The sequence below is a fragment of the Xenopus laevis genome, chromosome 2S (genome assembly GCF_017654675.1).
Source record: "Xenopus laevis strain J_2021 chromosome 2S, Xenopus_laevis_v10.1, whole genome shotgun sequence".
In the NCBI taxonomy this organism is placed as follows: domain Eukaryota; kingdom Metazoa; phylum Chordata; class Amphibia; order Anura; family Pipidae; genus Xenopus; species Xenopus laevis.
The window spans coordinates 56,868,296-56,892,352 of record NC_054374.1 but is presented as its reverse complement, the minus strand read 5'-3'; the positions used below and the strand labels follow the sequence as shown (position 1 = coordinate 56,892,352).

The 24,057-nt window shown below is 41.2% G+C and overlaps 1 protein-coding gene across 3 annotated transcripts in view; it reads right to left on the bottom strand.

Moving 5' to 3' along the window:
• Positions 1-24,057, bottom strand: part of mdm4.S (MDM4, p53 regulator S homeolog) — a 109,613-nt gene that overhangs the window by 73,839 nt on the left and 11,717 nt on the right. For all 3 annotated transcript variants that reach the window (XM_018248141.2, NM_001088965.1, XM_018248139.2), the window contains 1 exon segment: positions 14,602-14,676. In XM_018248141.2, the coding sequence (XP_018103630.1) occupies positions 14,602-14,676 (75 nt within the window).

The following is a 24,057-nucleotide window of genomic DNA, read 5'->3' as shown; positions in this document are numbered from 1 at the left end:
GCTCGAAATGTGCCATATACAACTTGTATATGGCACATTTCGAGCAACACTACATACTTCCCAACTATGGTTCCTCGATCTACAGAATTTGGCGCTTCATCGATGATCTGTTGCTCCTGTGGACGGGACCTAAGGATCTTTTCACTACAATGATCAACGATTTAAACGCACTACCCACCCCAATCAAATTTACAGCTCAGATCGACCCAAATGAGATTCCCTTTTTGGACATCCTCCTATTGAAACAGGGAACAAAACTTGCAACCACCATCTATCGTAAACCAACCGATAGAAACACCTTGTTGCACCATACATCATGCCATCCACCTCACTTACTCAGGAGCATTCCATATTCACAGATGATCCGTACTGTACGCAACAACACAGACCACACACGACTGGAAGTCCAACTAGACGACCTTACCAACCGGTTTCTACTACGTGGATATCCCCTACATGAACTGCTTGATAGCCGTCAGAGAGCTATGAGTTTTACACAAACTGAATTACTTCACCCAACATCAAGTAAGCCAACGAGATCCAAGGATGACAGATTCACGTTTCTGACCACCTACTCACCCACCACTAAATCTTTCACTAAAGCGATCCACGACCACTGGTCAATAGTCCAAAAGGATAGAACACTTCCACCATTGTTCAAACAACCACCACGGATAGCCTTCAAGAGAGGCAGAAACCTGAGGGACCAGCTAGTAAATACAGATCCATCTCACTGCTACCAGCCACCTACACCTACTACTTGGCTATCCAGCTCCAAGCCAGGATGTTATAGATGCACGGATTGCACTACCTGCAGACAATTACTTACGGGACCTACATTTTCCCATCCACACTCTGGAAAACAAATTGCCATCAGACACAGGCTCACTTGCACCTCCAAATATATTATCTACATCCTTAAATGCCCCTGTGGACTCATGTATGTAGGTAAAACAATCACCAATTTTAGAGACAGAATGGCAAACCATAGATCATCCATCAGGACGGCAATAACAAAGGGAAGTGGAGACACTCCAGTGGCCCAACACTTTGTGGAGAGCAAACATACACTGGCATCACTTAAAAGCATGATCATTGATTGTGTCCCAATCCCGCCCAGAGGAGGAGATCGTGAAAGAATCTTGCTACAGTCCGAACTGAAATGGATCCATCGACTAAATACATTGAGCCCTCGGGGTCTCAATGAACTGATCTCCTATGCTCCTTTCTTCTAAACCAGTTTTCTTCTTTTCATACTCTTCTTTTTCTAAATCAGTATTCTAAACTAATTTTTCCTTTTTCTTTGCTCTCACTCCAAGAAAACATATCCAGTAGTATAGCTTTGAGTATGTGTTGTTGTATGTCATTTACGTTTCCCTTCGCTTTTCCTCTTCTCCCCTATGGTTGAATCGTCTCTAAATTCCTAACAGGCGCTGCATTTTCTGAGCGGAGTAATCCTATGTCTCTCTAAGCTACATACTATGTGGAATACTTATGTGGACGGTCCACCAGTACTACACACATTTACTTGGACGGGTCAGGTGTCGCAAGCCCCTTCCGCTTTCATCCTGGTGGCTGACCCTACCTACGATTCCAGTGTGTAAAATTTTCTGACTCCATATTACGGAGTTTTAACACCACACCAATATTTGTCCAACCTGAGGTACCTACAAACCAAGAGACACAATAAGACAATGTGCTAAACCTTAACCTTGCAGCTAGCCTTTAGCTCATTTTATACGGACATCACGAGACAAGTTTACCAACCAATCCCTATGTGTTATATTTATCAGTCCCTTTTTCTTTCCCATGTTTGTATCTACTTACTCAAGCCAGTATACTCAGTGACCTTGTTTCTCTCTTTTTATCTCTCATTTTTTATTCTGTATATTTCTTTCATTTCCTATTTTCATGTTTTAATTTCTTTATATCCTCTACAGTTTATTTTCGATTTTTCCTATAAATCTTTCACTATATTTGCTTGATTATAGGATGTAACAGACTGACTCGAGTGGTGAGAGCATTTTATTTCCATCAGACTCTCATCGAGCCTCAATACCTCCCCAGATTGTATCTTGAGCGAGTGGTTGCTAAGTATTCGTGACCTGACAACAGACCGGATCGTACAGCCAGCGCGAGACGCATAGCAGTTACCATTGGTTACCACTCTCAACACCGGATGTCCCCTTTCCAAGTATAGAACACTACGCTAACACCGATGAAATCTCCCGATTGGAAATACCCCTTCGCGAGTACCAGCACTGACGAACCCAGGGGATGCCAGCCACCATGCGACACGCGTAGGACTTATCGATCGGTAAAATTGATATATAACTGAACCGATACAACGCAGACGTCCAGAGGCCGTATTCCAAGCCGGTAACGTCACGCTCCCTCACTTAATATTATCGAGGAACAGTCCCAGGCTACAGCGCTTTTCTTACAGCATTTACATGTACTGCACGTAGATTTCACCGTATATACGCATTAGAAGATTTACTTTTCAGCTCCAAGGACGCTTTACTGTATTAGCGAACTGACACTGGTTCTACATATCATTATGCAACGTTGTTGCAAAGTAAATTTTGCTGCTGCCAGATAATGTTTTTATGTAACGAATAAGTAACTGACTGCATTGTTTATTGTATCCTTTCATGTATCACTTTGGTTTTGTATTATTCCTTGCACTTGATTTAGTGTTAACATAGTGGAATTTCCCCATAATTGTAGACTGCACAGTGGAATTTCCCCACACACGTCATTATGACGTCACTACCCCCTCCTTCCCGCCATTTTTGGGTTTAAATGGTTGATGTTTGTTTGTATCACTCACTTTGAGAAAGGCTTGAGTGCAAGCCGAAACGTTAGTCGTTTTTCATTAAATAAACATTATTTTTTTGCTTTGATAAGACCTGTGAGTGCGAGCTTTTCTACTTTGATAGATATATATATATATATATATATATATACACACATATATACACACACATATACACATATATATATATCAAATATATTGATAATGGGTTGAGTGCAGAGGACTCTTGTATTTGACTATATGTATTTTGTGGTCACACCCTCATTGCACCCCCGCCTAATGGTTTTAAAAAATAGTGGTGAGCACAACTTTCCCTTGTTTGTTATAGTTTATACAGGAGCAGTGACCAGCTCCATGTTGTAGCTCCCACCCTTCCCAACTATAGTCAGGTGATCCCACTGGTGTCTAATAAAAGGGCAGCCAAGTATGGAGGTTTACTTTGAAAGCAGCAAGTTAAGTTGCAGGTAAAACCAAGTCCCTTTGTAAAATGTATAATGAAGCAATAGAATTCTTAATGAATCAGATAAAATTGAGCATAAGACTGGCCAGATATGGGATGACTTTGACGTAGTTGGCCATCTTAAATATATTGCAATATATGGACAAACAATCCCTGTTTTGTTTAAAGGGTAAGGCATTTTTTAGTAGCAGTATGCACAAAATGTCGCTGTCTTAAATATATTGATAATGGGTTGAGTGCAGAGGACTCTTGTATTTGACTCATATATATATATATATAAATGAAGTGTTGTTTTATTGAATACACAACATTAGATCTGACGTTTCGGTCCCACTTGGGGACCTTTTACACACACACACACACACACCAGAAGGAGACATTTATTACACCAGTAAATACAGTTCAAAGAGTGCAGAGGTTAAACATATTATACTTAAAGGGGATCTATCGCGAAAATAAAATTCTCTGAATGGATAGTTGAGGTGAAAATATTAAAATCTTCAAATATATTTCTTTAGCAGAAATGCTTACTTTTTTGTAAAATGATAAATGATGACATGCAATGAGGGTGCTTTCTTAGAGACTGTTCAAGCTACTGCTGAATGGGAGTGGCTTCTCACTAGCTATGATGTCACCTAGCAACTAGCAAAGTCCCACCCTCCTCCATGTTGTATAACATCCTCACACCAACTGTTACTGTGGAAGCTCCTTGTGAGGAAAGTAAGCCTGTCAGGTCTGCACATTCTCTCAGTCAAGTACAGCTGAGTGATTGGTAAATAATGTACTGATGTCTAATATTTGAGGGAGTTTTTTTTGTTCAGTTTGGCTTCAGATATTGTAATCCTATTTTGGGATCTTTTCTTCACAAAATATATTTAGCTTTTTGGGTACCCCCAGAGGGTGTGTGGTGTAAAACTGAAGTCTTTATATCTTATTTACAATTATCAAGCTGTTTGCTGTTGCTGACTGAAATTGCTTTGGTATGTGGGGATTATTTCATACTTACATTGCACAAAAAAACAAAATACCATCAATGTTCAATGGTAGTCCCATTGATCTAATCAGGTAGGTGTTCGCAGAAACTGAAAAAAGTGTGAAGGTGTGATGAAGTCATTATGTTACCATTGTGTCCGGTCTCACTTTCGCACCTCTGTGAATTTCAGCCAACACCTACCTGAATAGCTCAATGGAACCATTGTGATTGGATATTGGCGACTGTCTTTTTAAAGAGGTTCTTCACCTTCCCAACACTTTTTTCAGTTGAGTTATTTTTAGATTGTTCACCGTAAACAAATACTTTTTTAATTGCTTTCCATCTTTTTACTGTTTTCCCAAAATTGAAGATTAAAGTTTAATGTTCATGTCTCTGGGGTGTTCAGTCTGGCAGCTCAGTGATCCAGGAGCATTCTGAGCTGTTACAATTTGCAACAGTTAGTTGATACAATTAGTTAAAAGATTTCTTAGCAATATATGAGGAATATTAGCAACTATTGTATCAATTCACCTTCCTCTGGATCAGCAGCTAGCAGATCAGTGCAGCTACTTTCACTTACACACAAATGTGTTGATGGTTGAATGCAAGTTTATTTCTCAACCTCATCTACTGTTATATTGTGTTAATTTGAAACTGCAGTAAAAAGGCAGCGACTGTTTTTTTGCAGCTGGTGAATTTGTGTTCAGACAGGTTAATTACAACTTTTGACAATGCTTCTAATATGGGACCGAATCATCTGTTTCCCTGCCTGTTGAAAATTACAGGTGAAGAAACTGATGATGTAACATTAGACTTAGCCTACCCAAACAGAAAAATCACCCTCCACCTATGGGGCTGGGAGAATGGAGCAGGAAAGCAAGGAGAATCGGGCAGATAAGCAGTACGAGTTCTGAGATAAATTTGCAGAAGAGCAGGGAAAGTGTAGTAAGAATAGGGCAAGAGAGCAGTAAGAATTGGGCATGAGGGCAGAAACAACTGGGAAGATTGTCAGTGAGAATTGGGCAGGAGAGTAGGGAGAGAGTTGAGAATTGGGCTGGTGTATGAGGAAAAATGGTCAGAAGCGCTGTTAGAATTGGGCAGGTGGGCAGTGTGATTTGGTTAAGAGAGCAGGGAGAGTGATGAGAACTGGGCAGGAGCATGGGGCGAAATGAGCAGGAGTCTAGGGGGAAATGAGTTATGACCTGCCAGTGTATTTTTAAGAAAACCAATTCTTTCCAAAGGTTCTAATGACATTTTCATTATAATTTATTCTGACCCTTCAACATAAAGTGACTAATTATCAGTCTTCTACATGAAAAAAGTTGCACAGTACTGATCTGAATTATAAAATCATTTGAACTGAGCCTTCACTTTGTGTGCTAGTATGCATTCATAGATCACAGTGTATTAAAATGAAAGATGGTTTATGCTATATTTATAATGTTAAAAGAAACTGAATGGACAGAATTATAAAAATTAAAGTAGCTAGACACTCACTTTTAGGAGAATAAAGTGTATACAGAAGATACCTTTATTTATTTGTCTATTTATTTGTCTGCTGTTAGACTACAACTCCCAGGAAGCCCTATTGTAAATTATAGTTCATCAACAGCTGAAGGCTTATTACTAGCTAAATTAAAACACCAAGAAGGTAAAAGCCATAAATAAAAATGCTGTTGCAAATATCAGTTTCTTAAAAAATTTGGCTAAACTAGAAATGATTATATAGCATGTGGCATTGGCAGCATTGTCTGTGGAAGAAGCAGAATCAGCCTTGTAACAGGTGTTTAGCATTTTATGTAATCCAGGCATGGGCATGGAGGCGAGGGTGTGAAGAGATGGCAAAGGGCCCACAGTCCCCTTGTCCTGTGTGTAATGGGCCCTTTCCCGGTGCAGATAAGGCAAAGATTTAGCCAGGCACTTGGAGTCCCCTAAAACCAAGGGTGATATTTAAAATGGTTTCCAACCTGGTTCCTTTTGCCAAGGTACAGATGGAGATATTGTACAGATATTGAACAGAGCAAAGTCACCTGGTACCTTACAGACTCAGCTTTGCACACCACATGTAGTGTTAGTACAATAATACAAACTCCCCCTTTAATTTCTGAACAATTATCTGGACAGCTGGGCAGTTTGATAGAAAAGCAGCCAAACAACAGGACTCCAGAGAACAATCCATTACAGGTTAGGCAGGAAACATCCCACAGCTTCTGTGCAATAGCGATTCCCTCAATCCCGCAACTCAGGAGGGAGGAAAAGTTTAAGCACAGGGAGGTAATGTTTGCTGTCGCATCCTCCAAGACTCCGGGTAAGGAGAGGAATGCTGCGCTACCAAGCGCTAATTTAAGAAGCGAAATGCGGTGCTGGCGGTGCCCTGCGCGCCTCAGAGCCGCTGTGCAGAAGTCTGCATGTGTTAGGGATCTGCTTTCTGCAGGCTGCGCTGTGCATTCCAATCAGCGGCTCTAACGCTGTTTGTACGCTCCTAACAAGAGCCACAAGCGATGTACAGGGCACATAGTACAAAGCCCCATATGGCAGCGTGAATAGTAGTATGGGGATTACCCTGATTTAATCACTGCCTCCGCTGAGTGCACCGGGCAGCACTTATTACACACAGCCTAGCACAATATACAACTAACCGCTCAACTACACCTGTCTGCTCCCCTATCCGCAGGCCTTCTCACCCCCTGCAGCACATTTGTGTGCCAGCGCCTGTCTCCCAGCGACCAGCTACACTAGGAGTCCAGCGCACACAGCAGAGTAAGCACAGCTAAAGCGGCCCGTCACACACAGGCCAATGTGTGAGAGAGGGGCCACAAAAGGTTGCCTGTGTCTGGGCTGCCTCTTGCTTGTGCTCTCCCTAGGTCGGGCTTGGAATGAATGGAATGCGCCTTCCCCTTACTCCGCTGCCCTGCACGCCTCAGAGCTGTTGTACAGAAGTCTGCATGTGATAGGGATCTGCTTTCCCTTCACTCCGCTGTGTGTGCTCTGAACAGCACAACCTTCAGAAAGCAGATCCCTAACACATGAAGACTTCTGTACAACAGCTCTGAGGCGTGCAGGGCACCGGCAGCGGAGTAAGGGGAAGGCGCATTCCATTCATTCCAAGCCCGACCTAGGTAGAGCACAAGCAAGAGGCTTTCTGCAGGCTGCGCTGTCCAGTAAGGGGAAGGCGCATTCCAATCTGTCCAAGCCTGTCCCAGGATGAACACAAGTAAGAGACTTTCTGCAGGCTGCGCTGTCCAGAGCGCACACAGCAGAGTGAAGGGAAAGCAGATCCCTAACACATGAAGACTTCTGTACAACAGCTCTGAGGCGCGCAGGGCACCGGCAGCACCGCATTTCACTTCTTAAAGGGGATCTATCGCGAAATTTAAATTCTCTGAATGGATAGTTGAGGTGGAAATAATAAAATCTTCAAATATATTTCTTTAGCGGAAATGCTTACTTTTTTAGTAAAATGACATATTACTACATGTAATGAGGGTGCTTTCACTGAGAGACAGTTCAAGCTACTGCTGAATGGGAGTGGCTTCTCACTAGCTATGACGTCACTTAGCAACTAGTAAAGTCCCACCCTCCTCCATGCTGAATAACATCCTCACACCAACTCTTACTGTGGAAGCTCCTTGTGAGAAAAGTAAGCCTGTCAGTTCTGCACATTCTCTCAGTCAAGTACAGACAGAGAGATTGGTAAATAATTAGGGATGCACCGAATCCAGGATTTGGTTAAGGATTCGGCCTTTTTCAGCAGGATTCAGATTTCGGCCCGAATCCTTCTGCCGGCTGAACCAAATCCGAATTTGTATATGCAAATTAGGGGCGGGAAGGGAAATTGCGTGACTTTTTGGCACAAAACAAGGAAGTAAAATTTTTTTCCCCTTCCTAACCCTAATTTGCATATGATCATTTCATTAATCATGTGCCCAAATATTACTGCTCAGTGAAAGATTCTGCCCAATACCGAACCAAATCCTAATTTGCATATTGTTGGAGTTTTCAGTTTTCAAAAAAATATGGTCCACCCTCTGCTGTAAGAATTGGCGAGAATTAGGGAAACATTTTTTTTTTTTTTATTTCTTTAAATTATATCATGGCATATAACTGGTTTGTCCAGCAGTAAAACTGTAGTTGTGAGTTATCAACCCCTTGGGAACATTATGAACCACATGACAATACAATTGTGTGACAATATGAACATAAAAATAAAACTATTGACATAAGTGCTGACAGAGAGAGACCACATTCACAGCCAAGGTGTTACTAGTGAGAGGTCCCCACTACCAAGGGTCCCTTTCCATTAGACTTTGTAAAAGCAGTGCCAATGAAATGTAAAATATTAAGTCCTAGGTAGACCCCTCTGAGCAGACAGGTCATAAAGCGCAAAAATCCCACAGATTGTGCAAGGGGAGATGTGCAAATTTACATCGTGTGTGCTCTGAGATAACTTTTTAAGGAAAACTATAACCAAGAAATTAACACTTGAGCAACAGTTTATATCTATTGAAGTTGCATATTAAAGAATCTTACCAAACTGGAATATATATTTACATAAATATTGCCCTTTTACATCTCTTGCCTTGAACCACCATTTCGTGACTATCTGTGCTGCCTCAGAGATCACCTGACCAGAAATACTACAACTGTAACAGGAAGAAGTGAGGAAGCAAAAGACAGAACTCCAATAAAACCATAAAAATCAATGCTTTTTTTAGCCTAGTTTAATCAGCAGTCATAATCACTGTTTGACTATTTTAGCATGGCCAAATATGTTTTACAGACAGAAACAAGCGAACACCTATGCAATGCTGAAAATGCAATAAAATAGCTAAACATGCAATAAAATGGCTAAAAATGCACCAAAATCATCAAATTTGCAATATAATCACAAAAAATAACATGTAAAAGGTATTGCGCAGTATGGTACGCTATTCGCAATGGCTATAAAAAAAAATTTCAGGCAAAAAAACAAATGATGCAATAAGAAAAAAAAAGACACAAAATAGTGTATGTGCATATGTGTGTGTACAATTCTCAAAATTACGTTATGTGCGCATGTTGAGTGGGTGGTGCTGTGGGTATAGGAAGTGCAGGCAGCAGCAGGACACGTAGAATTCACGTTCCTACTGCTACCTTAGGGCCTCATGGCGATTGCGCCCCAGGGGCCACTGGATCCCCCACTCTGCTCGTTGCCTGAAGGTGGGGAATGAGCAGGGATGGAGCAAACTGCAGCCAGTCCCACCCTCCTGCAGCCAGCCCCCCTGCAGCCAGCTTCTCCCTTGAGTCAGTCCCCCTGCAGCCAGTCCCACCCTCCTGCAGCCAGCTTCTCCCTTGAGTCAGTCCCCCTGCAGCCAGCCCCCCTGCAGCCAGTCCCACCCTCCTGCAGCCAGCCCCCCTGCAGCCAGCCCCCCCTGCAGCCAGCCCCCCTGCAGTCAGCTTCTCCCTTGAGTCAGCCCCCCTGCAGTCAGCTTCTCCCTTGAGTCAGCCCCCCTGCAGCCAGTCCCCTCATGTCTGCCTCCTTACTTTTGTAACTTTTAAAACATGGTTTTACACAAAGCTGCTGTACTTCTGTACCTCCCCCTCCCATCCGGAAAAGTGTAAAGCTAGGTAGCCTGTAAGAAGCTCCTTCTCTCTCCTGACTCAGCCCCTCCCCCTGCAGTCAGTCAGCATCGTAGTTTTTACAAGTACGTCTCCTGTTCATGAAGACTTTCACTCCTAGTTCTCAAACTCCCCCTCCCTCCCAGAAACGAGCAAAAAGAAATAAAGGTGGACTGGGGAACAGTGTGTGAATCTCAGCCGCACATTCATTTGTATGAGACACAGACGCATAAGTATTGAAGGTGCTGCTGCTCCAGTTTGAATTTCCACTTTATCTAACACGGCTGCGTCTCAGTGTCTCATACAAATGAATGTGCGGCTGAGATTCACACACTGTTCCCCAGTCCACCTTTATTTCTTTATGCCTCGTTTCTGGGAGGGAGGGGGAGTTTGTGAACTAGGAGTGAAAGTCTTCGCGAACAGGAGACGTACTTGTAAAAACTACGATGCTGACTGACTGCAGGGGGAGGGGCTGAGTCAGGAGAGAGAAGGAGCTTCTTACAGGCTGCCTAGCTTTACACTTTTCCAGATGGGAGGGTGAGGTGCAGAAGTACAGCAGCTTTGTGTAAAACCATGTTTTAAAAGTTACAAAAGTAAGGAGGCTGGCTGCAGGGGGGTGGGGAGGGTCTGACTCAGTAGAGCAGTGATCCCCAACCAGTAGCTCGTGAGCAACATGTTGCTCTCCAACCTCTTGGATGTTGCTCTCAGGGTCCTCAAAGCAGGGGCTTATTTTTGAATTCCAGGCTTGGAAGCAAGTTTTAATTGCATAATAACAAAGTATAGTGCCAAGTAGAGCCTCTTGTAGGCTACCAGTCCACATAGGAGCTCCCAAATAGCCAATTGCAGCCCTTATTTGTTACCCCAAGGGACTTTTTCATGCTTGTGTTGCTCCCCAAATCTATTTACATTTGAATGTGGCTCACAGGTAAAAAAGGTTGGAGACCCCTGCAGTAGAGGATCACTCCAGCAGGGCATGAAAAACGGAGCCTTTGAAGCCATTGAGTAATGATGCTGGCTTCACACAGTTTATGAGTGACAGCACTGACAGCCAATGAGAGACAGGACAGAACTGTTATGCAGAGAAACCCGACCTCAGTGCTAGCCAGAGGCAGGTAGGGGAGAAGCAGCTGTGTATAGATTCACTATAATGACTGATATTTTAAAAACTGTACATTTTTTTTAATACATTATATTTAGACATTTTAATAACTTCGTGCAAAGATTCTTTTTACCAATTTTTAATTTCGCGATAGATCCCCTTTAAGTTAGCGCTCGGTAGCGCAGCATTCCTCTCCTTACCCGGAGTCTTGGAGGATGCGAAGTCAAACATTACATCCCATACTAGTACATACATACTACTGCTGACTTGGCACTGCAAACAAGTTTCATGCTCCGGGTCCAGGTGTGCAACAGGCAGCACAGGGAGGTGCGGTAGTGTGACCTGATCTCCGTGATGTCTATATGCCCTCCGTTTGTGTTCATATACCCCAGTGATCACAACACCCCACTCGTGGCTTCTAGGTGCCCCGATGATTGCATCTGGCCCAAGACCGAAATACAGGGTAACCCATATTCTATTATAATGCCTGAAAGTCACTACACATACTAAATGAAACGTGTACCTTTTACCGGCATCTTGAACCAATGTACAAGTCTCTATTAGTAGGCTTTTTTCTATAAATAATTACATAAAAGAATGCCCTAGTTGTAGCTTTTACCTTGCACAAATTTTCTCAAGTGAAAGCTCTAATAAAGATGTGCCTGCAAGGAGAATGTGCTGCGCAGTACAAATGTTCAGGGAAAAAACGTTACAGATGAAACACCTGTGGATAGCCTAGCAACCAATAAAAAGCAAGCTTTCACCTGTCACTCAAAACACGACCCGACCTAGAGCACAGTAGTCTGACGAGTCAGAGAGAGAACACAGAGAGTCAGTCATAAGAAAAACAAAGTATAACTAATAAAGAAAACAAATCTCATAATCAAACATATTTACAAAATTGACTATTTTCATGAGCTCTACCTGATAATAAATTTTATTTTCGCGATAGATCCCCTTTAATGATTTTAAAGGAGAAGTCAACCTGTGCGGGGTAAAAAACCCTCCCCCCCTCCCCTTTGTAGGCCCCCCTCCCTCCCTGCCCCTAACTTGTACCCCTCCTTCCAGGTCCTCTGCTGCAGAGTTCACGGGCGCCATTTTCACCTAAGTGCTCTTCTTCCTGCTTTGACCGGCATTTTTTGGCGCACGCGTATGCACAGAATCTTCTGTGCATGCGTCGAAAGTCAAGAAATTTCCAAAAAAAAAAGACTGGAAACTTTGTGACTTCCGGGCGCATGCGCAGTAGCTCTGTACCGTCAAATGCCTCCAACTGTGTATGCGCAGTTGCGCTCAGGAGAAGATGCTGCTCCTTAACTGGCTCCCTACTGATTAAAGGGAACCCGTCATCGGAAAACATGTTTTTTTCAAAATGCATCAGTTAATAGTGCTATTCCACCAGAATTCTGCACTGAAATCCATTTCTCAAAAGAGCAAACAGATTTTTCTATATTTAATTTTGAAATCTGACATGGGGCTAGACAATTTCCCCAGCAGCCCCTGGTCATGTGACTTGTGCCTGGCAGGCTGCTGTTTTTCCTTCTCAATGTAACTGAATGTGTCTCAGTGAGACATGGGTTTTTACTATTGAGTGTTGTTCTTAGATCTACCAGGCAGCGGTCATCTTGTGTTAGGGAGCTGCTATCTGGTTACCTTCCCATTGTTCTTTTGTTTGGCTGCTGGGGGGGGGAAAGGGAGGGTGATATCACTCCAACTTGCAGTACGGCAGTAAAGAGTGATTGAAGTTTACCAGAGCACAAGTCACATGACTTGGGGTAGCTGGGAAATTGATATGTCTAGCATCATGTCAGATTTCAAAATTGAATATAAAAAAAAAAATCTGTTTGCTCTTTTGAGAAATGGATTTCAGGGCAGAATTCTGCTGGAGAAGCACTATTAACGGATTTATTTTGAAAAAAAGTTTTTTTCTCATGACAGTATCCCTTTAAGGAGAAGGAGAGGGGTTAAAACTTATCAAGCTTGATCAGAAAGCTTTATGTAAATACACCCATAAATGCTTACAGTGCTGCTGTTCTGAGTCTGACCACACAAAAAAATTCGGGGAGATTAGTCGCCCCAGCGATTCTATTCTTCGGGGCGACAATCTCCTGGAACTGCCTTCCCCCTACCCTCCACCGGATAAAATGAAATCTCCCCGAATGTGCTCATGTGGCCAGACCCTTAAAGGGGTTTGTTAACCTTTGAGATAACTATTAGTATGATGTACACATGTACCCGTGAGACACATCCAAAAATCAAAAGAGTTGGGGAGCAACACAGGCATGCAAAAGGTTCCTGGGGATGCCAAATAAGGGCTGTGATTGGCTATTTGGTAGTCCCTATGTAGACTGTCACCTACAGGAGGCTCTATTTGACAGTACACTTGTTTTTTATGCAACCAAAACTTGTCTCCAAGCCTGGAATTCAAAAATAAGCAGCTGCTCTGAGGCCACTGGGAGCAACATCCAAGTGGTTGGTGAGCAACACGTTGCTCGCGAGCTAATGGTTGGGGAATCACTAATGCAGGGAGTGATATTCTGAGACAATTTGCAATTCGATTTAATTTTTTTATTGTTTAAAGTTTAGAGTTATTTAGCTTTTTATGCAGCAGCTCTTCAATATGCATTTTAAGCAATCTGGTAGTCTCAAGACGAAACGTGTCAGGCAGTGACATCATCTGCATGCGCCCGGGAGCACGTGCTACACCAGGATCTGAAAGCCAGCAGCACATCTTACTGACCTGGCGTTCCGGAACATGCCATGGGAATTGTTTAATAAAAGTTTTTACACCATTTTAAGCATAATTTATAGAACTACTGGGGATTTAGAGATCAGAACACTGACAGTATCTTAAATGTACTAATTACACGTTTGTAAGTACCCATCTATACATATTAAAAAAAACCCTAAGGCAGTACGGTTTGGAGGGGGCCATAAGGCATTCCAACCTGTAAGGTGGAAGAAAAAGTTGTAAGCGCAGGTTCATTTCCATAAACATATACGGATTGCCATATCCGAGGGGGAACGGATACCAAGAACCGGCTGAGGAGGTGAACTACAAGACTCCTAGATATCTAATTCATTTGTATTAAGATATAGCTATCTGGACACGCGTGCAGATTTTCACTGCGGTCAGCAGTGCAGTTTTAAAAAGCCAACCGCTGCGTAAATATGCTAACGTAATTTGCCATTGCCTAAACTTAAAACACTAGTTAATTTATGCAGCTGTGCTTTTTTTTTTTAAAAAAACGTGTTGTGGACCGCGCCGAAACCGCACGTGTCTCCATAGCCTAAAGGTAACCTGACAGCATTTCATGACCTCACGGTTAATCAGGTGATGCAGCTTTTTTTTTTTATTTTATCTGGGTTATCTGTGGTTGATTGCCAGGTTTATCTTATTTTCTACCATCTCAGTCCTGACAAGTCTGATTTTTAAATCCTCATGTTTACATGAAAAAGCTGTGACATTTTTCATACTTGCAGTTCTTCTTGAGGGTTATGCCTTAGTCAGTCAGAAGTGGACAGAGAAATGACCAGACTGCAAATTAACAAGAGAAAACCTACTACAGGGATTTTTATGTCCAGTATGGCAATGAAGAAAGAGAAGTAGCAGTTGTAATCTAATGTCTCTGAATGCACACCATACCAGTCCTTACCTGTTTTAACGTAAACATATCTCCCTTTGCACCAGCTGATTGGAGGATTTTCAGAAGAGCTGGCTGTACACGAACCTTAATAAGAAAAGAAAAAATATATATGGCAGAATATGAGAAAACATTGCAGAAGGGACATAATGCTTAGAAGGAACAATAAAGACAAAAGGTAAGTGGGTTTCTCCCCTTTGAATTATTATACAAAAAACACAAAATTTATATTTACGATTTAAGTAAACATTCAGGAAAATGAAGATTAAACTGTAGAAAAGTATATAAATATTTATTGATAATGGAGCGGTAGAGTGATAAGACAGAGCAAGCATTCCACTGTCTTTTCTTCATAATCTGGCCAATTTTTTCTTGCAGATGAGACCTTGTAAGAGCAGGAATACCTACATTCAGTGATATACATACACATGAGTACTTATAAAAAGAAAGATTGCCTCTATGTCAGTATTCGATGTATGTAATGTAAATAGCGGAAATTGTACTTGGCTTTTGGTATTTTTAACACCAAATTCAATAGTGCATATCTCCTACAAACTGGCAAGTAAAAGCTCTAACAGCCATGAATGTAGCAGATGCATTATTTGTCAGCAAGGAATACAACCAGATTTTGTCACTGGGGCAGAGAGGCAATGACTCATTCCATACACAGAATCTTAGAACTTGAGTTACAATATAAACCCCAGAGTGCATTGAAGTCTGAAAAAATGGAAAATATGACAATTTTAGCATATCAAAAGACTTTTTAAAGGAATTGTTCAGTATAAAATTCAAAACTGGGTAAATAGGTATGCGGTGCTTAATAAGAAATGTTTCTACTACAGTTAATCAGCCAAAAATGTAATCTATAAAGGCTGGAGTGACTGGATATCCAACATAATATCCAGAACCCCACTACTCCTATGCAGCTCTCTTGGTTTCCAGGTAGTACCAGTGACTTGGGGGGGGGGGGACATAGGGTCATAGCTGTTAATCAAATGCAAACTCACTGAACAGTTATGTCCCATGTGGCCCCCCCTTAAAAGGGGGACTTTCACAAAATTAATAATTGGTAGAAAAATAATTTTACCAAGTTATTACAATCTCTAAATATAATGCACAATACATCGCTCCTTTTTCAACACCCTCCTCCTTCCCAAAAGGAATGTGGAACGCTACATTTGGAAACACAATTCCTGCTCCAGTCTCCCAAAAGCCCTCACCCAGCTCCCCCCTCCAGCATTGGTACGTAGTTTCACTTTGAATGCTTCACACTGCTGCATATTAGTTTCTGTGTGAGCACTGAGGCGCGAATCTTAGATAAGCAGGGACGGCAAACTTGAATAGCACATTCAACACTTCCGTGTCTCACTGCTCACATAACTAATGTGCGGCAGGGAAGTAAGTCTAAGGGCTAGTCCACACGGGGAGATAGCGACGCGTTTGTGGTCGCGGCGACAAAGTGCCGCGACAGTCGCCGCGACCCGCGCAGGCGACAGTTTTGTATGGGCGCCTATGTAAAAACGCCTGTGCTAACCACACGAGGCGATGCGCTTTTCAACAGTCGCCTGAAAAAGCCTGGCGAGGCATTTTCAGGCGACTGTTGAAAAGCGCATCGCCTCGTGTGGTTAGCACAGGCGTTTTTACATAGGCGCCCATACAAAACTGTCGCCTGCGCCGGTCGCGGCGACTGTCGCGGCGCTTTGTCGCCGCGACCGCAAACGCGTCGCTATCTCCCCGTGTGGACTAGCCCTAAAGCCACGGCTAAGTTTCCACATGTCAATCTCGGGGGGAGTAGAAAAAGCAGAGCAGTTTTGTGTTAAATGTATTGAGTGGAGAATTCATATTTAAGCTACCGATGCTGGTGGGGGCTCTCAGGGGAGAGCAGGAGTTTTGTTACCGTATCTAGTGGTCAACATGCCTTTCTGGAATGGGGGGGCGGTGTTGAAAAAGTCGGGAAAGTTTGTGTGAAATAGACAGAAAGCAGAGCTTTTAAAGTTAAAAGGCATCAATCATAACTAAAATCATTTCCTAAGTAAATACACTATGTGAAAGTTCAAGAAATCTGATTTTTAAAACAGAATTGTTTGTATAATGTAAATCATCAGCTCACTATACCTTCTGCAAGATCTCCCCTATCTCCACTGCAGTTCTAGCTGAGGCAGGCATCTTGGATTTCACTGGCTCCTCCTACCTATATCTTTCAAGCCAACTGCAGCTGTTGCTTATCAACCCTTCTAAGCTATTTTCAAATCAGCCAAACCTCTGTGTGCTATTCAGTAGTGCTGCCACCTGCTGGAAGTTAGTGTGTGCCCTTCATTTGCATAATAACATCACCAGCAGGGGACAAAATAGGGAAATCTCGTAATACTTTTAGTGGAGGAGTTTACTAAAACAAGGCATTCTGGGTAGAATATTCAAAGCAGTGTTACAATCTGAGCATGCGCCTGAAATTTGCATATTATAGTCTCTGTTATAGTCTCAGTATGGACTCCCTCATTGAAAGAACCCATTTGACAAAGTGATTTTTTAAAACCTTCAGTTTTTTTAAAAAAAAACTATATATGTAGTTTGATTAAACGTGTTTATTTTGTACTGGTCAGATTGTTAATATGTGTTTGATTTTGGCTGTGATAGGTGCCCTTTAAACAACTAATTATGGGGAGTGGGCCCTGGGTCAGGGGTTTTGTATCAATCTATCAAGAAACTAACAAGAGGGGCCTTTGAAGCCACTGATGCTTTACATACGCATCACTGGGCAGGACTGATCCCCCAAAGAGCAGACACCTCACCAAGGGGGCCTTTCCTACAGTCCCCCCCCCCCACCATCCCCATACTTCCAGCTGCAAAGATTCTCCAGCAATCCAAACAGCCCCCCAATACAAATAACACCAATTGGCCCACAAAAAGTGTTTAAAAAAAAAGTAATGATCTTATTATTTTCTTTTGTTTTTCACTTAATTGTATTTTGTAGCGTGACTATTAGATAAGGTATTTTGGCCTTTAACCCTTTAAGGTCAGGGCACACAGGCAGATTCGTAGCCCAGGGACAAATCTCTTTTTCAGGGCACCTAACTCCCGAACTGCCTCCCTTGCCTTCCCGCCGGCTAAAATGAAAATTGCTGGCGGGAAGGCACTCTGATACTTTTGTTTTCCGAAGTCACCCGAATTGTCTTACGAGGAAACTCCAGGCATCTTTGGAAAACTCTGAGTGCCATCCCGCCGGTGATTTTCATTTTAGCCGGCAGGAAGGCGAGGGAGGAAGTTTGGGGAATTAAGGTGCCCCTAAGAGGAGATTTGTCGCTTGGCGACTTATCTCCCCGAATCTGCGTGTGTGCCCTGACCTTTAAGTGCCAGCAGAATTTTACATTTTGGTTACACAAAATGCCAGAAATTTTTTAAACATTTTGTGCTCTCTCACTTTAGGGGCATTTCCTGAGGGGAAACCTTTAGTTTACCTTGGAAAACTATACATTGTTTTTTTTAAAAGAACCTGAGCTTTCTAAATCATTTATTTCCACCTTATAGCACTAAATAGCAAAAAAATTAAAAAATCCTATTTTTCATCATATATGAATTGATACCAGAAAAATAATAAATTTTAAGCATGAAAATCCAACTGATTTGGAAAGCCTCATCTCTTTCAAACGTGCCAATACCAGATATGTATAGTTTTAGGGAGATTTAGGACTTCTATACAGCAAAAACTCCCGGCAGTATATTACCAAATTTTGAAAGCACTAAGGTAAAAAACAAGGTTAAAAAATCCTGAAACTATAGGTTTACCCCAGAAACCCATATATTTTTGAAAAGTACACATTCTTCATAGGTAACTGTCTAACTACCAAACAACTGAAATTCTGAAAAATCACTTCAAAGGTTTTATTTTATTGCTCCGCATATCCCATACTGTATTAGCTACCAAGAAAAAGCACCCTGAATATGATTGCCAGGGGTACACTGAACAGTTTGATGCCCATTATTTACCAAAATATCTTCCATTTAGAGATCCCAATAGTAAGTTAGCGCATCCAAATTGTCCAGGACTTTACTTCAGCTACTGAAAAATCAACACATTTACTGCATTTTTTGTGGGGTAAAAACACCGAAAAATATGTTTACCCCTCAAAACCATATATTTTCGTATTTTCGTAAAGTACACATTCTACTGAATCTAAAATGGGTACCCATGCCTTTCTGCTACAAAGTCGCAAGCCTTACCCAAATTTGTTGGTTTTGGATAAATATCTGAAAATTGCCTCAAAGCTTCAACTTTCCAGCATCATATCACCCATGTATCATTACGTACCAAGAAAAAATACCCTAAATATGATTGCCAGGGGTCCTCCAAACCGTTTGATGTCCTTGTGCATAGGTTTACCTTAGTATCTGGCATTTAGAGGCCCCAAAATGAGGTTAGCACATACAAATAGTCTTGTGGGTAACTTAAGCTAATGAAAAATCACCACACCGACTGCATTTTTGGGTAAAAACACAGAAATATATGTTTACCCCCTAAAACCGTATATTTTTGGAAAGTACACATTCTACCGAATCGCAAGGCTTTCCCAAAATTGGTGGTTTTGGTGAAATACCTGAAAATTGCCTCAGATCTTTCCATCATCGTATTGTCAAAGTATCATTACCAGCATAAAGCATCCTTAATATGAACACGGGGGTCTAGTAAACAGTTTGATGCCCAATATGCATAGATTTACCAAACTATGTGGCGTACAGAGACCCCCAAATCCAAATAATACATATGAATTTTCACGTATGACACTCTGGCTACTAGAATATAAGATGCTGTTGGCTCAGTTTTGTGTGTTTTTATTGATTTGCTAAATTTTATTTGTTTATTTTGATTTTATTGCTCTTTATGCCATGCATTATTTATTACATGTTTCTTAACACACCTTGCAGTTTGAAGTAGCAAGACATAACTATCCCTGTTTAATTCATTTGCATGTGCACTTTCCAGAAATGGCTTTCTGGGGTCATTGTACAGTTAGGGTGTCTAACAACATATGATACGCATATAAGGGGGGTTTGTTTACAGAAGGTGAATTAAAAATCTATGAATATTGGACATCAAACTGTTCAGCAGACCACTGGTGTTCATATTTAATGTTTATTTCAAAGCAAGAAATTGGGTGAAATAATTGAAGAAAATTGCATTAAGTTTGAGCAGTTCTTAAAAATGTAATTGCTAAATTTAGCAAAGCTTTGCAGTTTCATCATTTGAAGTAGAAATACATCTACTTTTTTTTTGGATTTGTCAGAAAGCGTACTTTACAAAAATATGATTTTTTTAAGGTAAACCTACTGTTTAATTTTAATGCAGCTGGCCCCAGTTCAGAAGAAAATATCACCAGGCCCAGGACAACAGTCCTCCCCCTCCGGCACCTTATTGGGCATTGTATGGGGCCCTCTAACGGGCTTCCCGATCGATATCCGGCTAAAAGTCTGCCAGATGTCAATCATGCAGGGTTAAAAATCCCGCTGGATCAAGGATCGCATTGGTTCATTGATACAGTCTTCGATCTGACCGCCTGTATTCTCCATATTGTGATCTGATTGACCAGCCCGATATCACCCAACCAACCTCGCCAAAAAAGCTGATCTCTGTATGCATGGCCAGCTTTAGAAGGAGAATTCAGGGCAGAATTCAGTTGTTGGAAGGATACTTTGCATTCAGTGTAGGGGAGGGCGGGACATTGCTACTGGTTTTGTGACATCACAGCAAGCTGTTGCCACTCCCACTCAGCAATTGCTTGAAATGTCTCTCAGAGAAAGGCTCCTAATAGTATGCAGAATTACTTCTATTATTTTAAAAACTAAGCATTTTTGTTAAACAAATATATTTGAGAATGTTATTATTTTCATCATATCGGTCCGTCTGTACAATTTGATTTTCGCGATAGATTCCCTTTAAAGTCGCTGACAAAGTTAGAGAGCTGAAAAGCAGGAAGTTGGGATCTGTTCTGTTAGACATCCAGTCATTACAACTTCCATAGATTACTTTTGGCTTACTATATTAGAAACATTTTTCTTATTTTGCACAGCCTATTCACTCAGTTTTTCTTTTTACACTTTACTGTCCCTTTAAAGGTCTAGAATTAGGGTATGTAGATTTTAAGAATTTATGTGGTCATGATTTGTATACTTATATTTGATTTTTGGGATCCTATTGAATGGTTATCCCAGTTTTATTGTTTGTTATAGCAAAGCTTAAATAAAAAAGAAAAACATACATATCTATTTTGGATTTGTCAGAAGATGTTTTTTTAAAAAAAATGATGGTTTTCCCCAAAAAAAAACATTAGGGAGTCTACACATATGCAGGGGCACTGTGCACTGTTGCATAAGCTAAATGCAAGGCAAGAAAATATGGTTTTTCATTTTGGTCCCTAGATACCACTTTAGCAAATATATGCATATTGGTCATCAAAAGGTTCAGCAAGATCTGTGAGACCTGTGAGTGTATGGTTATTTGACCATTTATTCTACTGCACTAAAAAGTTCCACACCAGTAATTGCCCATAAATATTGCAAAATCCATGTAACAGTGAATGGGTTAATTCCATGTATAGGACAGTCAGGAAGGTGCTCTCCAACCCTATCACTTTTAGGTAGGAGCCTGCAGCATGTTTACAGAATGAATTGAAAGTACAGGTATCAGACTAGTTAACCAAAATGCTTGAGATGTGGGGTTTTCCGGATAAATGATCTTTTTGTAAATTTGGATCTTCCTACCTTAAGTCTACTAGAAAATTATGTAAACATTAGATAAACCCAATAGGCCGGTTTTGCTTCACATGAAGATTCATTATATCTTAGGTTGGATCAAGTAAAAGGTACTATTTTTTAATTACAGAGAAAACGGTAATCATTTTTAATAATTTGGATAAATGGAACTATGGGAGATGGCCTTTCTGTAATCCAGAGCTTTCTAGATAATGGGTTTCCGGATAACAGATACCATACCTGTAATTTATTAATTCAGTGATCTCCAGTATGCTTATGCATCCCACATTAATTTGCATGTGGATCCTCCTACTTACTACTTTGATCCATATAGGTCATTTAGAGAAAGCAAAAAAACCACATTACTACTAATTTCATATCTTACATTTCAACTACCTCAAAAATACACTTCCTGTTTTAGGTGTGTTCTGTTTTAGGTGTGTTCAACCACCGGGCATGGACCAGTCCCATGGCGCTGGCTGTACCAAAATGGGCCACCTCTGGTCGCAGCTTCAAAGACAACTGCCCCAGTGCCCATTAGCGCAGCTCCCCAGTGTGCAGTGGTATGCGTATGATGCTTTCTTCCAATCACAAAAAAAAATTTTGGCAAGCCCACTAGCTAAGCAAAAATGAGTGAAAAACAAATGTTGCTGAAGTGCTTCTTTGAAAAGGGGGAAATGATGACACATCAGGAAAGTTCTTGACTGCCAACACAAAGAGCTGCATTAAACAGAATGTACCAAGAGTCTTACTTATAATATGGGCTCATTGCAACAGGTTATTCACATTCTCCATGTCCACTCTGTATAACGAGCGGGTGAGCGGCTATCTAAAGAAGCCATGAAACCTTCAAAATGTCTTTTTCATGTGGAGACAAAGTACCCTGCATTAAAATATCTACTTAAACACTAGATTACTTGTAAATAGACATATGTAAACATTTATTAGCATGTTGAAGTCTTCCAGTGACCAAATAGAGGTATAGCCTCATTATTTTCAAGAAATTCCAGAAACATGCTTTTAAGATAAAAAATATAATTTTATTACATCTTTATCATCATCAGATTGCTTATGACTAAGTGCTAGGTATGCATGAAACGCATTAGGTTCCATGAGGGGATTATTTGATATTTTAAAAGATGTAATAAAATCAGCATAGCTTTAGGACAGATGGGTAGTGTCAGAAAAATTTGATTGCTTTTTATGATGAGGTAAGTAAGATGCTGGACAGTGGAGGAGCAATAGATTTGGATTTTGCCAAAGCATTGGATACCGTGCCCCACAAACAAATGATTTCAAAACTATGGGCTGTTGGGTTTAATGAAGTCATATGCACATGGATAGGAAACTGGGTACAACATCGGTACACAGGGTGGTTGTTAATGGTACACTCTCTACTTGGAGTAAAGGTTCTTAGTGGAGTTCCTCAGGGTTCATTATTGAATCCACTTTTATTTAACTTGTTCAACAATGACTTAGGGGAGGGCATTGTAGTAATGTTTCAGCGTTTGCAGATAACGCAAAACTATGCAGCCAATTAATTCCATCCAGGATGCAGCATCCTTGCAATCTGGGCAGCTAAGAGGAAGATGACATTCAATGTTGATAAATGTTAAGTCATGCAAGTGGGATGTATAATATCCAAGCCGCTTACAGTATACCCTGAATGTGACTGCACTAGGCAAATCCATAATGGAAAAGGATCTTGGAGTCCTTGTAGATAATAAACTTGTCTGTAGCAAGCAATGCCAGTCAGCAGCATCAAGGGCAAATAGGTCTTGAGCTGTGTTAAAAGGGGCATAGAATCAAGGGAGGAGGGGGTTATTCTTCCACTGTACCGAACACTGGTAAGGCCCCATCTAGAATATGCTGTAGAGTTTTGGTCCCCAGCGCTCAAACAGGACATTATTGAATTAGAGAGAGTGTAAAGAAGGGCGACTAAGCTGGTAAAAAGTATGGAAAATCTTAGCTATGAGGAAAGACTGGCCAAATCTGGGTTGTTCAGGCAGGAGAAAAGAGGCGCCCCTAGGGGTGATGTGATATGTATAAATATATAAGCTCTCTAATGCTTTATTTACCAGTAGGTCTTGAGGTCATCCATTCCAAACAGAAGAAAGGAGGGTCCGTCTAAACATTTGGAAGGTTTTTTTTTTTGGTTTTTTTTGTTTTTTAAAAAAGCATTTTTTAAAGAGCTGTGAAGATGTGGAATTCTCTCCCTGAATCAGTGGTACAGGCTGATACATTATTTAGCTTTAAGCAGGGGTTGGATGGCTTTTTAGAAATGGAGGGAATATAGGGTTATAAAACATAGCTTATAGTGCAAGTTGATCCAGTGACTAGTCCGATTGCTATCTTGGAGTCAGGAAGGCATTTTTCCCCTCTGAGGCAAATTGGAGAGGCTTTAAATGGGGTTTTTTTTTTTGCCTTCCTCTGGATCAACTAGCAGTTAGGCAGTTTATATATAAACTTAAAGGACATGTAAACCCTCCTCACAAAAATTTAATCTTTGAACGGCCTCTTTGAAATCTTTAAAACTGCCACACTGGTTGTTAAAAGGTTAACAGTAAGGCTGCAGCATCCCCTTAATCAAATTGTTTCATACTTACCGTAATTCTCCTTTCCTGGCCACTCTCCATATCAGCTTTAAACCCGGGAGTCCCTTCCCATACCGGCCCCTAGACCAGATAGTCCCTCCCTCTCCAAAAATTTAAAAGGTACACCAGA